Source organism: Crotalus tigris, unplaced genomic scaffold (genome assembly GCF_016545835.1).
Source record: "Crotalus tigris isolate CLP2741 ecotype Arizona unplaced genomic scaffold, ASM1654583v1 scf7180000017739.2905288, whole genome shotgun sequence".
Taxonomy (NCBI): domain Eukaryota; kingdom Metazoa; phylum Chordata; class Lepidosauria; order Squamata; family Viperidae; genus Crotalus; species Crotalus tigris.
In genome coordinates, this window is record NW_024096605.1 from 19,848 (window position 1) to 37,242 (window position 17,395).

Consider the following 17,395-nt stretch of genomic DNA (forward strand, 5'->3'; position numbering starts at 1 on the left):
TTAAAGCGGTATATAAGTCTCATAAATAAATAAATAAATAAATAAATAATTTTCCCAGTTGCTTTTTCTCCCAAGGCCCATGGGGCCCCCTAGCCCACTCCCACAAGCAAGCCGCAAGCATTCATTTGCTCCCAGCAATCAGTCAACCACCCAGTTGCCTTCTCTCCCAGTTTCCCACACCAAACTTTCACCTTTTGTGCATAACACCTCATCACTTCAGAAATGGGGGTGGGGGGTGGGGAGGGAAGATTTCCAAAGACAGCACAGCTTTAGCCAGTTTGGAAAACCATGTTGTCTTCAGAAAGGCTTCCAAAGATGGTGCAGCTTCTGCCGCTTTAGAAATGGGGAAGGGGTTGAAAGATTTCCAAAGACAACACATCTTTCTGAAGTGGCTACAGCTGGATGCCAAAGGCAAAACATTGATGCATGAAAGCGTCTATAATGTAATATAGATGTCTCTAGAAAGAATTGCACATAGTCCTCAACTTACAACCATTCGTTTAGCAACCATTCAAAAGTTACAGCGGCACTGAAAAACATGACTTAGACCAGTTCTCACAGTCATTGCAACATCCCCACAGTTTTGTGATTAAAATTTGGATGCTTGGCAACCAACATGTATTTACATAGTTACATAGTTGCAGCATCCAGAGGTCATGTTATCACCATTTATAACCTTCCCAGCCAACTTCTGAACAGCAAAGTCATAGGGGGGAGTCAAATTCACTTAACGACTACGTGATTCAAGGGGAGAACCAACTTAGAACGAAGGAGAAATTTCCTGACAGTTAGAACAATTAACCAGTAGAACAACTTGCCTCCAGAAGTTGTGGGTGCTCCAACACTGGAAGTTTTTAAGAAGAGACTGGACAGCTATTTGTCTGAAATGGTATAGGGTTTTCTGCTTGAGCAGGTGGTTGGACTGGAGAACCTCCAAGGTCCCTTCCAACTCTGCTATTCTTAATTGTGACAAAAGGTTGTAGAATTGGGCAAAAAAGGTTGCACCACTAATTCAACCGCCTTGCTTAGCACTGTAAGTTCTGGACTCAATTGGGATTGTAAATTGATGAATATTGAACTTGATTTTGAAGATGAAGAAAGTTATTTAACTAATCCTGTTGAGTTGGAAACTATATAGTTTGTGCATAGCCAAATGAAGTTTTAGTTACCTAAATTACTATATTTAGAAAGTTTGGCAAGATTTCTAGATACTTTACTAGCATGAATTCTAAATTGAAAGCAAATGTGGTTTCTTGTTTCTCAAGTATGTTTTTCTTTAATTGAAACTGAAAACATAAGACATTGATTCTGATCCAAATGTAGATGTGGCAGACTCTCATTCAGCAATTGTACAGATGAATTCATATTCTGGAGAGATTCGTGCTGAAAAACCTATCATTCCATAGGTAATTGCTCCCAGAATAAAATGACACTTTATTGTCAACTGCTTTTCTCTAAATATTCCAGAGAAAGAAACTTTTAAAAATGATACTCTGTCCTCAGTTACTTTGAACCACTAAGGTGTGCAAAATATTTCAATTTAAACCATTTTGAACGCTAAACAATTTAAACCCATTTAAAACATGTTCAGAAATGTTTTGAGCTGGAAATGAAATTGGTATGAGTGCAAAACCATTTCCAAAATGCTTAAAACTAGCCTGCTTTGCAAAAGTTTCATGCTCAAAATGGCTTAAAATGAAATGTTTTACATACCTCTTCTATCTGCTTATGGACTAATATTTTACTTACCTGTGAAAATTGATTAAAATGTAATATAATAAAAGTGTGTTGAGATAGAAAACCAGCCTGGCCTACCAAAATAAACACAAATGAACAGTGTTTTTAATGTATTTCTGTTCTGATCAGTAACTGTAATAAAAACTCTAATCTACTCCTACTTCTACTCTACAGCTACTCTACTACTCTACTCTAAATAAAAACAAAATAAATAAACTTTGGGAAAGGTGAATTTACAGTAACGATAAAGCTAAAAAGTTCTTCACACCTCCACTGGACTGTCTGCACCTCCACAAAGGAGGTAAATCTCACAGTCTGGGAAACGCTGAGTTATAGTATTCTACTATTCTCAAAACAGTGATGCCAAAAACAACACTAGGGAAAAGATTGTGAGAAATGAATGATATCTTGTAAGTAGCCTATAAAATGTGGGTGAGTTATCCCAGGCGGGTCTCCATTAAAGACTCTTGTGAAAGAAGTCCATGAGTTCCACATTGCCCTAAGAATTTTTTGACATGTGTTTAATATTATACAAGACTCTCCCAGGCATTAAGAAAGTCAATATATAGCAAAGTGTGTTCACCCATATATGTCTTAAAGGCATAGATGGAAAATCTTAGTATCTGTTTTAACAGATTAAATGTTCGTCAACATTTTCCCATGGCCTTTTACAGCCATGTAGAAAGTGTTCAACATCTGTTAACCATTTATATCAGGCATCCTTCCACGGTTGCCCTTTGTGAGAAAAGTTTCTTATTGTCATCAGTTCTTTCTTAATTTTGAATAATTCATTAAATCCTCTCTGCTAACTTTCCCACTTTCTTTTTGCTACTGGTGAAGTGTGAATATTGTAGTGTTTAAGTGCCGGGTAATTTTCTTATATCTAAAAACTAGATGAGGGTTAAATTTAAATTTAGTCCAAGGAAGAATGATTTATTTTATGTTCTTAGTATATCACTTGAGGAAATGAAATAGATTTCCTGCTGTAAAATGTGAAATGTATACCATTATTCCTTTGTGGGGATATTTATGAGCAATCTGGTTAACTTGAGGCCACTGGAATCTTTGGAATTTCTGCTGTATTCTTTTAGTGTCAGTCTTCTGCCGCTGCTATTCTTTACCATCTTGTGGGAAATGGCTTGTTATGGTTGAAAAAAAGCCATGTCTTTACTACTCTGGGAAAAGACAGTAAAAACGCTGCTGAATTTGCAATTATAAATTAATTAGTCAGTCTGTGCATAGAAAATTCTGTTTTTTTCCTTTTGGCTTCATTTTAACATTGTGACCTTACACAGAAAGAAAATACGGCAAATTAGTTTGATCTAATACAGGTAGTCTTTGTGTTATGACAGCTGTTGGAACTGGAATTTTAGTTGCTAAGCAAAGCGGTTGTAAAAAATGACATCATGTGACCACATTGCTTAACAATAGCAATCCCTGTAATTAACAAGGACCACATGAGTCATTAAGTGAGGACATCATGTGACCACAACATGGAAAGAGACGAGAATCCAGGACAGCTTGCTTATGCCACTGAAACTATGTTCCAGGCCAGTGAGTGGTTGCAAATGGCAATCGTGACTGGGACACTGCAACTTTTGTAATTGTGAGCCAATTGCCAAGTGCCCAGACCATGTTCATGTAATCTTGGAGATGTATGATGGCCACAACTTTGTAACTTTGAACTGTCATTGAACGAGCGGTCACTAAGAGAGGACTAGCTGCAGTTATTCAAGAGTGGAATAATTTTTACTTTTTTATATAATTTGTTTTATTTTAAACAATGTAATTTACATAATATAAACAATGTATGCAAATATAAATAAACTCATGCTGGGCAACTTAATTGTGTTATTTTTCTAACTCAGGCAGATTCTTAGGCTCATCTCGCCCCTTTTTAAAGCCCATTTCTCTCTCTCTCTCTCTCTCTCTCTCTCTCTCTCTCTCTCTCTCTCTCTCTCTCTCTTTCTTTCTCTTTCTCTCTCTAACAGAAATCTGGTGAAGAAATACTGTCCTAAACGTTCATCCAAAGACGAAGAGCCCAGGTAATATGAATATGAAATATATATGGATCTTGGTCTAATCCCAGTATCAGGATTGTTGGGATTTAAATGTTTAAGCCAAGTACATTTTTCATAGGTAATTATTTTATAATAAGGTAAAGATATCTGGATTAATGTGACTTCCAAATTCTGGTACATTCAAGACCCGATGAGTTGAGAAAAGTAGCATAATTTATGAGATCTATTTTTAAGAAGTAATATCTTTGTTCTTCCTTTCCATACATTTTTCTCCTTTCTTTTCCTCCATTCAGTTCTAAACCTGTAAGCCTCCCTACGTATTATGTCAGAATAACGTAACATATTTGACCTGACCCAAGTGTCCGACCCTTCATGATGTAGCAAACACGCTCATTCACAGGGTACACCTGAATGATATGTCCCATTTTCCAGATGAAGTGAATCATTTCTGCATCAAGCTTAGTTTTCCTTGTAATTTTAAATTTATTCCTACAATCTGTCTTTTCATTTCACATCTTAGTAAATGCTTCTATTCTGCAGGGCCTTTGGGCGGTATTCTTTATTTTCTCCCTGCATAAATTCCTGTTGATCTTACCTTCTCTAATGAGAAGTGGTTTGGGTATTTGTGTTTTACCTCTTTCTCTGAGATTCATTTTTTTAAAGGTCTTCACAGCATGCTAGATTATGATATGTTCCTTTCCTTGTTTTGTTAAAGAAAAGCAGTTGTACACCCACAGTAATAATGAAATATCTTTTTTGTTTATTTTCTGTATTCTGCCAGGTTTACCTCATGTATAGCCTTTTATAATATTCTTAATGAATTAAATGACTACGCAGGACAACGTGAAGTAGTAGCAGAAGAACTGGGACATAGGGTATATGGAGAACTGATGAGATATTCCCACGAACTCAAAACAGAAAGGAAACTGGTAAGAGGATGGGGGTGGAAGATCCAAGTTACTGTTTTGCTGAACTACTTATGAATGTCAGGACAATTTAATTATTTGTTTTCTCGAAAACAGCAAAAATTATTAGGTCTCTCTCCTGCTGGGCTTGTACATAGATCTTCGTGTAGTTCTGCATTATTCTGTTGCAAAAATGCAGCAAAAATATGCTTGCCTTTAAGATTCTAAAATATAGCCCATTTAAATGTATTTTGTTTTCTGATTTGTATTTTATTAAAATGCACACACACACACACACACACACACACACACACACACACACAACTTCAGTGGAGCTGATTCCTTGAAACAAACTTCTGATCACAGCCTTGATTGTTTTGTAGGTCCTCAGCAAGCTTCTTCTAGATTTATATGTTATTTAGTAGCTAATATATTTGAGGACTTTTAGAAATATTACAGTTTAAAAATATGAAGGTGCTGTTATATACTTAAGACGGGTTTTTTTTTCAGCTGTAGGAATGTAGCAGTAAAACCTGATATCAGTGCTCAGCAATCCATGCAATTATATAAACCACATAGTTACACACATTGTAGTTCCTTCCATTGCATCTCTTAAATTATTGGTCTCTATAAATTATGGCATCTTTTACATCTTTGGAAGAAAGAAAACAATGGATGAGCGCATATCAATAATGTTAAAATCATGATGCTTCTGTTGTGATTTACATTCTTGTTTGGCATTCTGTTTTACCTTGTGTGTGTGTGTGTGTGTGTGTGTGTGTGTGTGTGTGTATGTATCATTTTGTAAGATTAAGCTGAACAGTTTTAAAAGCAAGATGAGGTTTGTAAAACATCTTTTTTATTATATTCCAGCACCTTCAAGAGGGCCGAAAAGCACAACAGTATCTTGACATGTGTTGGAAGCAGATGGATAATGTGAGTTTTCTTTTATTCCTTTTCTGGTTTCTTTAGGGTTGCATAGTTTTATGGATGACTGATGCCAGAGTGAAGACATAATGAATGAACTTGTTTATCACTGAGCAATCACAGTGCTTTCATTGTTCAATAGCCAAGATGGATTGTTATGTTTGTTAGATCATTACAGTGCTAATTCCTCAGTTAGTAATATCTGCAGGAATATGACTTTAATAGATTTACTGACTAGATTTCAGCTGTAATAAAATATATTAGTCTTGCCTAGTCTTGGAGTTCTTAAGCAGGAATTTATTTTGGTAGACCAGAGGCTTACTTTTAATTAAATCTTGAGAATCATATCTTCCCTTGTTATTTAATATTCTTTTGAGTTACTTTAAGATGATTTTTTTATGAATTAGCCTCAAAATATTGGATATTATAGTTATAAAATTAAAGGAAAGTTGATGGAGTTACATAATGTTCCATAATTATTTTAGGCAAAAATCAAATCATTTGACCCATGTCTTTCTAAAAGAATGTACTATGAAGGAGACAAGTAATGATAATGGTAAGCCTAACATTTATACAGAGCTGTTCTCTAGTATACAAACTGCTCTATAAAAAAAATCTATTAATGATCTCTACTGCTGATGATATACTGTATTTCAGATGCAGGACATTTCTGTGCTATATATGAGCTTTCAAGAATGAAAATGCTAGGCCAATGGTCTCTAACCCTCTGGTCCGTGGAAAACTCTTTCTCCATGGAACCGGACCCTGATGCCCAAAAGATTGAGGGCCTCTGGACTGGGATGTTCAGACTAGTTGTTCACGTCGTCTTAATTAGTGTTTGTGTGTGTATTTGTGTGTGCTTATAGATACATTACTCTTGTTAGCCTCTTATTATTAGTTCTTGTAATGATATGGTTTATGTGATGTATTGAGGATAGAATAACTTTTTCAGACAGATGGAGAAAGCAAATACTTTTATGTATAGGACCTGCCATGATGCTATTCACACAGAAGAGCGGATTATTCAAGGTTAAATTAGGGGAATCAATAGCTAGCAAATGGATAGAGCTTCCTAAAATAATGGGGAATGCAATAAGTAATAGTCTTGCTAATCTTAATGTTCTTTTATTTCTAGCGTTGGACGAATACATGGTTGAGAGGGTAGAGGATTTTAAAATCTAAAAATTAAACAATTACAAAATGAAATGCTCACTGGTTAAAGGGCAGTAATGTGTGCAGAATACTTTTCATTTTCATCAAAAGAGCATGGATCTGAATTGTAATTGTGAGAGTAGTACAGGCAATGTGATAAGTTGTATTGATTCATAACTATGTCATTGCATTGTAGAGCAAAAAGAAATTTGAAAGAGAGTGCAAAGAAGCAGAAAAGGCACAGCAATGTTATGAGAGACTGGACAATGATACCAACGCCACTAAAGCAGATGTTGAAAAAGTAAGATATTGTTATTGGAAAATAAGAGTTTGCATGGCTGTATCTGGAAATGTTGTTTGTTGAACAAATACAGTATTTTGACCATCAAATGTGGATATCAAAGTGTGTTGAATTAGCCGAGTTTCAGCCATCACATTTTTTTTATTTTTTTCAAATTATGGTTTGAAAATTACAGTTCTGAAATGTTCTGATTGCAAAATTTCATGAAATGTCCCATTTTGTTGGTAAAACGGCTGGGAAAGCTTGAAACAATCTGTTTTATATTTGAAAGAGAAGTTTCCACACATGTGGCAGGACCTTCTGTGAAATGTCACGCACAAAACCTTTTAAAATGCAACTATTATAGTCCTGTGCTCGAGCCACTCTTGAGCTTTCTTGTTTTCTCATGGATCGAGCTGCAGATTGTGCTTATAAATCCAAAGCAATAAAATGTGACTTGGGCAAATATTCCACATGAAGATTGAAGGCCAGAATTAGTCTACTGAATATTTATCTAAACCAGTTTGCTGTTTCAGATTTCACAGCAGGCCTTTGCTTAATCATGTCCCTGAAACTTACTTACTTAAATATTTTTTAATCTTTAATTTTATTTTAAATACAAAAATACTATGGATAATACTCAGTATGAAGGCTTTAAAATATTAAAATCATGTTAAGAAACTTCATGCAATGTCTTATTTACTTGTATAGTCTTGTATAGGACATTTTATTGTAATTGAATAAAAGCCATAAGTAAAGGTGCAGCATTTTTAATAAAAGGTCTTAAGCATTTGCAATTTTTATCTAAGTTTGCTACCTCTCATTACATGTCTGTAATGTTTGTTTTTATACATTGAGGTACCATGTTTCTCATTAGATTTACAGTTAGTGATTTTTAATATCATAATTTATTAATTCTTATTCTTTATTCCCAAAAGAAAACTATTTTGCCTTATAAAACTCATTACAATAGGAGTCAGTTCTGTTGCAGGAATATGCTTTTCTGCTTGTGTTGGTGGGATTTCTCCCCTTTTTTGTATCTATCCACACATAGATACAAAATTAATATTGTTGTGACTATTTTCTCATAATACTAGTAGATTTGTGCAAGGTTTGTTTCCTTGGTAAGTCAGCATAAGTTTCTGCAGATGGACAGAAAGGATCACCTAATAAACCATTCGTTATAAAGCTTACTTTCCTTTTTTTGTACTTGCATTACCTAAGGAGCAAAACTTGTGTTAAGACATCGCAATATATATTTTTGTCATTTTGATGACCGTTTGGCTTGCTGCAAATGCTCCTGCAAGGTAGTCTTTCCTGTTTAGTTTACTTTGTAAATGCATTAGTTGAAAGTACCACTAAAACAATGACATGATTTGAAACAACTACCGTAAATGCCGGCATACAAGGCGACCTGGCGTATAAGACGACCCCCGTCGTCTTATACGCCGGAAACTACCAGTATTTCCGGCGTATAAGACGACTCGGCGTATAAGACGACCCCTGTCTTTGGTGCCGATTTCAGCGCTCGCGGAAGTCGCCTTATACGCCGGCATTTACGGTACCTGTTAAAATCAAAAGCTTTATATATATATATAGAGAGAGAGAGGTTAACTTCATAGTTGAGAAACAGTTTCTAAATGTTACAAATGTTAATGAGAGGATATATTGGACACTAAGATGTCATAGGTAATTAAAGATAATGAGTATGCTGCTGAGTAAGAATTTCTTTTAAAAATAATTTAAAACTGTTATTGACCTGTCCCCGTTGTTTAGGCAAAGCAGCAACTAAACCTGCGTACACATATGGCTGATGAAAATAAAAATGAATATGCTGCACAGCTCCAAAATTTCAATGGTGAACAGCACAAGCATTTCTATATTGTCATTCCTCAAATATATAAGGTATGTTTTTCATCTAAATGAACTTGGTCATTGAAGAGTGTGAAAGTAAATTTCTACAAGTTTTCAATAGGAACTTGAGTTATCTAGGTTTTTTCTTTGTCTATCTCCCTAAAACACACAAACACTCTCTCTTCTATCATTTATTCTTCTAGATTCTGTTTTATTTAAATTTATATAATTTATTTTATAAATTATATAATTACTGTGTGGTTTTAAATATAGAATATAATTCTAAAAGTAAATAATGCCCAACCACCTATGTGTTGTATTTGTAAGATTTGAAAATGTTTTAGAAACCAGCAAAAAACTAACTAGTTAATTATGGCATACGTTTTTACAGTGTTTGTAATAAATATGTTAGTTCTTAAATTATTCTTTCTTTTTTATTACCACAATCTTAGGTTTCATATACAAATCACGACTTTAATTATTGATGACTGTAGTTAATACTTTCCAATTCTAATTGATTTTAGAAGGCATTAGCTGAATGTGAATACCATTTGTAGAAATGAGTAAGGTTTGGTGAAATAAAGACCCCCTAATAATACATTTAGTATATTTAGTTCACTAACAAATTGTACACATGATAATTATAGGGAGGACAAAGTCCCACCGTATTTGGAATGTTACTATAAAGATGCTCAGTCTCTCCTTTATTACTTAGCACCTTCAAGAAATGGATGAACGACGAACCATCAAACTTAGTGAATGTTATAAAGGATTTGCAGATTCTGAGCGGAAAGTTATTCCAATAATCTCAAAATGTTTAGAAGGAATGATTGCTGCAGCCAAATCAGTTGATGATCGCAGGGTAAGTTAAATTTGTTTTTCATAGTTCAGTGCTAGTATTAAGCACATTGCTATGGAAGTAAATCTAATCTTGTAGATTACAATCACATTATATCTTAACTAGAGCCTATGTTGGTCAAGCTTATGCAGCTTAAGTCCCATAAAGCAAAATACAGTCAGTCTGATATGTTGTTTTCCATGAAATCAATAGCTTTCTTCTCTCTTTTCCCAACAAATAATTTTCCACACTTAATACCCAAATTGCATTGGACAACAATGTATGCCAGAGAGGATATTGGTATTGCTGCATGAGAGAACTTTATCTAAATGGGATGGCAGGAAGTAACGATCTCAAAATCCCTCTCCCCCCCCCCCCTCTCTCTCTCTCTCTCACACACACACACACACACACACACACACACGGTTGGCTTAGTCTCTGTTCCTGGAGTTGCTAAAAGAGGACAGATTGTATTGTTTCCAATCCAACTCCAGCAGATATGGCAGCCAGTCTTATTAGTGGGGTTTCAGGTTTGCATATCTGATTATTGTTAATTAAAGAAATATACCATGTTTCATTGATATTTTTATCTCTCTAAGCACTGTGGCTATTTAATATTGCCTGTTTAGAAAAAAATAACAGTCTAATATTTTTACATATGCCAAAAGGAGACTATTGGATTTTGGTAGTATAATGGGCAGAAGGAATAACCTTGAGAGACTGGAGGAAGAGCTGCAACCTAGACAGTGGTCAGTTAAAAAACAAACAAAAATCTGAGTTCAAACCAGAAATGTGTTGTGAGGAATCACCTCAGAATTGATCCTTCCTAGTTCTCTGGAACATAAAATCGGGGGAGGGGTGGTATTAGTATTCATGATTTTGGTTTCCTGATCAGGAGTGCCTTGAAGGACTGATAGTCTTTAAGTGTAATATTAGTTAAATGCGATATTTAAGCCATTAACTCTGTAAATTTCTCTCATAAAGGATTCTCAAATAGTAATAGACTCCTTTAAGTCTGGCTTTGAACCTCCTGGAGATTTTCCATTTGAAGATTACAGTCAACACATTTATAGGACTGTTTCTGATGGAACAATTAGTACCCCGAAACAGGAAGGAATGAAAATCGATGCAAAAACCACTGTGGGCAAAACTAAGGGCAAACTCTGGCTCTTTGGAAAGAAACCAAAGGTAAAGAAAATTGAAATGTATCCTATGATTGCACATTCAAGGTTGTAATTCGGTGTTTAAATGTTACCTTTTGCAACAGAATAATCAGATTGATTTTTGTGGCAAAACTATTCATTTTAGAAACTGGGTTCTAGTATGTTCCAGAGTATAACTGTGCTATTATGAACATTTTGGTCTCCCATCCCTACATAATTCAACTATGGCATTCCAGCAGCTGAGTCCCAGCAAGTCAAAAGCATATACTGTGACTGATTAGGACTATAAATACAAAAATTCCCCTGGAATTGTAAAAATATTGTAATCCATACCAGACAGTGACTTGGCCAGAAACTCTTATAGCTGATCTGAACAGTTGTAGCAGCCTCTGTAGTTGTTGCTGAACTGTTACATCATGCAATATCTTGCTATCCATGTGGAATTATACTTGTTGAAATAGAAGTGTTCTGGTGGACTGGAGAGAAATTAATAAGCACAATCGGTTGAGGGTTTTAACTTACATGATAAATGTAGTACAGATAAGAGTATAGTTTGTTTAAGCTTTGTTTGTCTTGGTGAAGCTTTGTTGAGTATGGTTTCATATTTATAAGATAAAACTTGTGAAAAAGTGAATATTGTTGAGAAGTGGGTGACCTGAAGGTTCAAATGGAAGTTAGTGTTAATTCCTTTCGAAGTATGAAAAACTAATAATATTAAGTCTAAGTTGACCTTATAACTGTAGATATTGTTGACATTGGGATAAGCAATTGAATTATGGTGGATTGTATGGGAAATTTGTGCAGAAAATGTTAATACTTCAGATCAGGCTTGTCCAACCTGTGAGCCACATTTGGCCCTGGGCAGCTAGTAATGCAGCCCAAAATACTGTAAACTTTTAATATTATTATGTGAATTTATGTATATTAACTATATTGTATATTTATATGCAGCCCAAGACACTACCTCTTCACCAGTGCAGTCCAGGCAAGCTAAAAGGTTGAACATGCCAGCTTTAGATGAAAGAATGCCATTGTAAATTCTGACTGCATGGTGTATTTCTATTAATATTTGAAGCCGCTGGTTTCATGTATCGTTAAAATGGACATCCAAATTTGGGATAAAATAAGTTTTTAATTTCATTTTTTCATAGCAAGAAGCAAATGACACCACATGTATAAATAAAATATCAATGCCTATTGTATATATTTCCTTTTATGACCGAAGTTTATTGGTGTGTTTTTGAGTTAGTCCCAAAGGATAGCTTTCATTGTGATTTTGAAATTCTTGTGAGCTCAGTGTGGTGTCTTTATCATTTTGGTAGTTAAAAACAAGAGCTTTGTGATACCTTAAATATTATAAATTATTTTTATTATGATATAGGTTTTATGATGATACATTCTGATGCTGATAATTGTAATGATGAAAATATAAAATGTTATGGGCTTGGATCCAGACTCTGTGTGCTGATATGGAAGATTTTTTTCCCCATTCCCTAAAGTGAATCGTGCAATGGAGGCTATGTAAAGAAGATTATTTTCACATGTTCTCTTTCTCCACCTCCGGTTCCACCTTTCATATTATTTTTAAAGACCTCCAGTCTTCTGAAGTATATTTATGAGAGGATGGTTACTATGGGTTTCAGAAGTAGGGGTCATTTGGTTAAAATCTCCCCTTCCAGTTGTGGGAGCATTCAGTTTGCAGAAATTTGTTCCTTTGTTACTCTGGATCCAACCCATTATTTGTTTCTGTATTGAAAGGAAAAAAGACAGAATTTTCATCACTTTGAATGTTTGCCTTATCTCTTCCTTTCTTTTCATATCAGCCACAGTCCCCACCCCTTACCCCTACTAGTTTATACACGTCCAATACTTCTAATGGTTCCCAGTATCCCATATTCTCCATTGAACAAATGCATTATTGCATGAATGAAATAAAGGCAGGGAAGCCCAGAATGCCTTCTTTCAAAAGCCTCAAAAGAGGGGTAAGTTTTATGAGTTGTATTAGGTGCATGATGGCGTTGTGGTGTGCTTCTATGTGGCTTCCACCATCGTAACTTTTCTATTGGCAGTGGTGTAGTCGACAATCATGTTGCTTAATTCTATGTTGTGAAAAAGCTCTGCTTAGCACCACAATGAATGTTAAATTAAGAAATAGCTGACTCTGATGGTATTACAAAGAAGATGCTGGGTGCATGTTCTCATTGTTTCCTGAGTGTATTTTAATATTGTCATTAATATTAATATAACATTGGGCACTAGAAATTGTTGGTAAGGAAAGAGAAGTGAGATAATTGTTTAAAAAGGGGGTCGATTTCTATCTTGTTTGCTGACTTCTTTAACAAAAGAGGTTTAGATTTTCCGAGAGATTTTAAAAAGTCATGCTGACAGCCACCCGTACTTACTTCAGATGTTTATAATAAATAATTATGAGGAAAAGTAGGTAAAATTATTTTAAAATTCTTTTGTTCCAACCTTCTTCCAAGAAGCTCTGCATGGCAAGTCTGATGATGCATTTCCCCTTGACCCATCCTCTAGGACAGGGCTTTTCAACCAGTGGTACAGGTACCACCTGTGGTACATTAGCACCTGACAGGTGGTACGTGACCATGCTAGAAAAGTGGTAGCGGGGGAGGGGAATCAGCTGAACCGGTGCCAGCACCATACAAGCCTGAGTGAGAGATGGCTGGAGCTGCAGGGCTGTCAGGGCTCAGCGGAAGTGCCAGGATCAGTGCCACTTTCCAGCTGATCGGGGCTGTCAGGGCTCAGTAAAAGTGCCAGGATCAGTGCCAGGCTCTAGCTGGAGCTCGGCACTGATCCTGGCGCTTCTGCTGAGCCCAGAAGAAGTGCCGATCAGCTGGAATGTTGCAGCATCTCCAGGGTCTTATGATTTACGTTCAGGTGCTTGGCAACTGATTCATATTTATGACAGTCACAGTGTCCCAGGGTCATGTGAAGTGACCAAAACCTAATGCAACCACCCAGCAGACGGGTGGAATAAAAATCAAACACCCCCCACCCCACCCCCACTGCCAATCCTCAACAGAAATGCTCACAATAATGAAAACCTTGGACAGGAGGAAGAGTGCCACGGGGGGGGGGGCAGGCCAGTGTCTTGTTCAGCTGTTGCTTGGGGGACACTTTTTCAGTGCCATTGTAACTTCGAACAGTCACTAAGCGAACTTTTGTAAGTTGAAGACTACTTGTACTTTATCAATTTTTTCCTTTTTTGACACCTTGCAAGTTTTTGACACCTTGCTAGGCGACTGGTGGTACTGGATTTTACCATATCCTAAAAGTGGTACAGTGGGTGAAAAGGTTGAAAAGCCCTGCTCTAGGAAGTCTAGGCAAGTCTAGGCGCCGCGCATGGGGGTGCGCATGGGGGCGCCGCCGCGCATGTGCGGCACGCATGGGGCACCGCACATGCGCATAACGTTAGTGTGACGGGGGTCGCCATCACACAAACGTTGAGAACCACTGATTTAGTGACTGTTCAAAGTTACAACATCACTGAAAAAAAGTTGACTTATGACTTTTTCACAATTAACAACCATTGAAGCATCCCCATGGTCACGTGATCACAATTGGGATGCTTGGTAACTGGTTTCATATTTTTGACAGTCGCAATGTTTTGGGGATTACGTGATCATCTTTTGTAACCCTCTGAAAAGCAAAATCAATTGGGAAGCCAGATTCACTTAATAACTGTGTCACTAACTGTTAACAACTGCAGTGATTCACTTAACTGTGGTAACAAAGGTTGAAAAATGAGCCAAAACGTGCTTAACAACTGTCTCATTTAGCAGCAGAAATTTTGGGCTCATTTGTAGTCGTACGTTGTGGGCCTACCTCCATGTTATTACCCTCTAGTGTTAATTTGAGTTTAGCCTTGACAACCTGTGAACTGATTCTGGTTCATGATCAGAGCATATATTTTTAAGTATGCTGTGAATTTTGTATAATGAGTGTTAAAACCCATTATATGCCACCTTGAATATTAGCAGACTTTTTAATTTTTCAGATTATTGATTGTAATGGGATATCTTAAAAGGTTAGCTTCTGAGAAACATATTTTCATTTTTTAAAATATCTTCCTGCACTTTAATAATTCACACACATGTCTGTCTCTTTTCATTTTAATATATAATACTTATTTAAATAACATTTAAATGCAGTATTCTTCACTCTAGTGGCTAATTTACGGTTATTTCTTGAAGGACACATTTGTTCACTCATTTATGGATTACTATTACGGGTGCAGTTCAGGAAGTGTGCTTACTAATTTATACTGGCAGATTCTGCAAATGGAGTTTTTTTCTAAGGAAGAAGTAATCTCCAACCAATATTTATTATTCCACGACAAATGAACTAGCATAAGATCATTTTCTCTGAAATACATTCTTTCATATGTGGGAGTCTAATCTGAGTCTTGATAACTAGAAATTTAATGAATTCCCCCTCTATACACACACACTTGCATAGTGGAATCAAAATTATAACACTATATACTTATTATAGTTGATCACGTTGGTGTTGAGAGAAGCAGTTCAGAGTCCAAAGATACCATAAGCGGTTCTAGTTAATTATTAGATAGGTTTTCATTGTAGTAAGCTGATTTGCTCCCTTTTTTCTCTTCTGGCTATGGATTTCTTATAATTTCCTTGTCTTAGATTAGAACGCAGTCATTTTTCCATTCAGCATCTGGTTTTAATCTATAATTCTTGCTCTTTAGCCTAAAAAGTTGCAAATTTTGAACCCAAAAAACCCCTTGCCCATTCATTCAGAACAAATTAGATGATTAGACTTCATTAAAAGCATACATTTGGATTATAATTTTGTTGTTCTTCCACACTTAAGTTTTTCAGATAGATTTTATGAGGCGAGAAAAAGCAAATTTGGCAAGAGTTCTCGTCTCTGGTTGGAATTAAGGACGCTAGAGATGATAAAATATTTCTTAGGCTTCCTTTGTATCTCTGAAGCTTAGCTAGATTCTGCACGCACATTACATCTCATTTTTATATAGCAGTTTTGCATCCAGCATTCTGAGAGAAAATGCTCCTAGCATAATAATTAATGCAGCAAGAGAAACTTATCTTTAATAAGTTTGTAAATCATTAAAAAAAAACACAGTTTATCTCCATTTTCTTAACTATTAATCATGGTGGCTCTGTTGAGAAGATCTATTGAATAACTCCGTATTTGAAAAAAATGATAGCTGGCCAAATTAATAAAATTTAATTTAAGAATACTGTGAGAGTTCTCCAGATGCAACTTTAAGTCTTGAGCATTTATATTTATTTATTAATTTTATATGCTGCCTGCCTCACCATAAAAAAATGAAAGGGACAATCACTGTAAGGGCATTGGCTTTCGTTATGAGGGCTGGAATCTGATCTGATCTGATCTCCCGTACTGTTAATGATTTCGTGTTGTATAAAAATGGAAATATATACAGTCCCATATCATAGCTCAGGAGAGGTTTGTTCATGCCAAATTGGCACACTTCATTTTATTAGCAGTGTTCCAATATCTAAGCGGCTCCACAAAGAAGAGGGGGTCAACCTATTCTCCAAAGCACATGAAGGCAGGACAAGAAGCAATGGATGGAAATTAAGCAAGGAGAGGAGCAATCTAGAATTAAGGAGAAATTATCTGACAGAACAATTAATCAGTGGAACAACTTGACTCCAGAAATTGTGAATGTTCCAACACTGGAAGTTTTTAAGAAGAGATTGGACAACCATTTGTCTGAAATGATATATAGGGTTTCCTGCCTGAGCAGGGGGTTGGATTAGAAGACCTCCAAGGTCCCTTCCAACCACGTTATTCTGAATTCTATGTTTAATTTATAATCAAAATCCTGACTTGAAATAGCATTTTCTATATTGGACAAAATGGCTAAACCCAACAATTCCTGTATCATTCAGAATAAGATAGGACAGGACAGGATCTTGGAGGTCTTCTAGTCCAGCCCCTTTATCATCACCCTTTGGTTATCATTTTTAAAAATAGAAAATAATCAAGGAATGCCATAACTATTATGAGGAACAGGATAATTCAACTACTCTTTTTTCCCCTGAATAAAATGGCATGGACTTTAACTACTCATAGCTTTAGCCATCTATTGATAACTGAACATACCAAAAACAGAGGAAAATACGAGAATGACTTTGCTTTCACTGTTTTCCTATATAGATAAACCTAGCTTAAAAAGGACTAAAGAACTACACGAGACTTAGAATTTGGGAGCTTTGTTTAAATATTGGCATTTTTTTTCAAAGTTAAATAAGCGTATAATCAGGGCTTTTTTTTGTCATAGAACGCCCAGAACGGAGTTCCGGCACCTTTTTTGGATGGAACCGTGTAGGGTAGGCAAGGCGGGTTGTATGACGTATATGAGTTCCGGCACCTTTTTTTTTTTTAAGAAAAAAAGCACTGCATATACTGTAGATTTTGACTCTAAACTTAAGGTCATTGTCATTGTCAAATGCTTCTGCATTGTATAACATTCCCATGTGCTT

The 17,395-nt window shown here is 35.9% G+C and overlaps 1 protein-coding gene across 1 annotated transcript in view; it reads left to right on the plus strand.

The window, feature by feature from the left end:
• Nucleotides 1–3,734: 3,734 nt before the first annotated feature.
• FNBP1L (formin binding protein 1 like) overlaps nt 3,735–17,395 on the plus strand; it is a 28,473-nt gene continuing 14,812 nt past the window's right edge. The window contains exons 1-7 of the mRNA XM_039339741.1: nt 3,735–3,782; nt 4,540–4,687; nt 5,537–5,599; nt 6,939–7,043; nt 8,799–8,927; nt 9,592–9,738; nt 10,699–10,902. Of these exons, the coding sequence (XP_039195675.1) occupies nt 4,649–4,687; nt 5,537–5,599; nt 6,939–7,043; nt 8,799–8,927; nt 9,592–9,738; nt 10,699–10,902 (687 nt within the window). The 5' untranslated portion in view covers nt 3,735–3,782; nt 4,540–4,648. The remainder of the gene's footprint in view (nt 3,783–4,539; nt 4,688–5,536; nt 5,600–6,938; nt 7,044–8,798; nt 8,928–9,591; nt 9,739–10,698; nt 10,903–17,395) is intronic.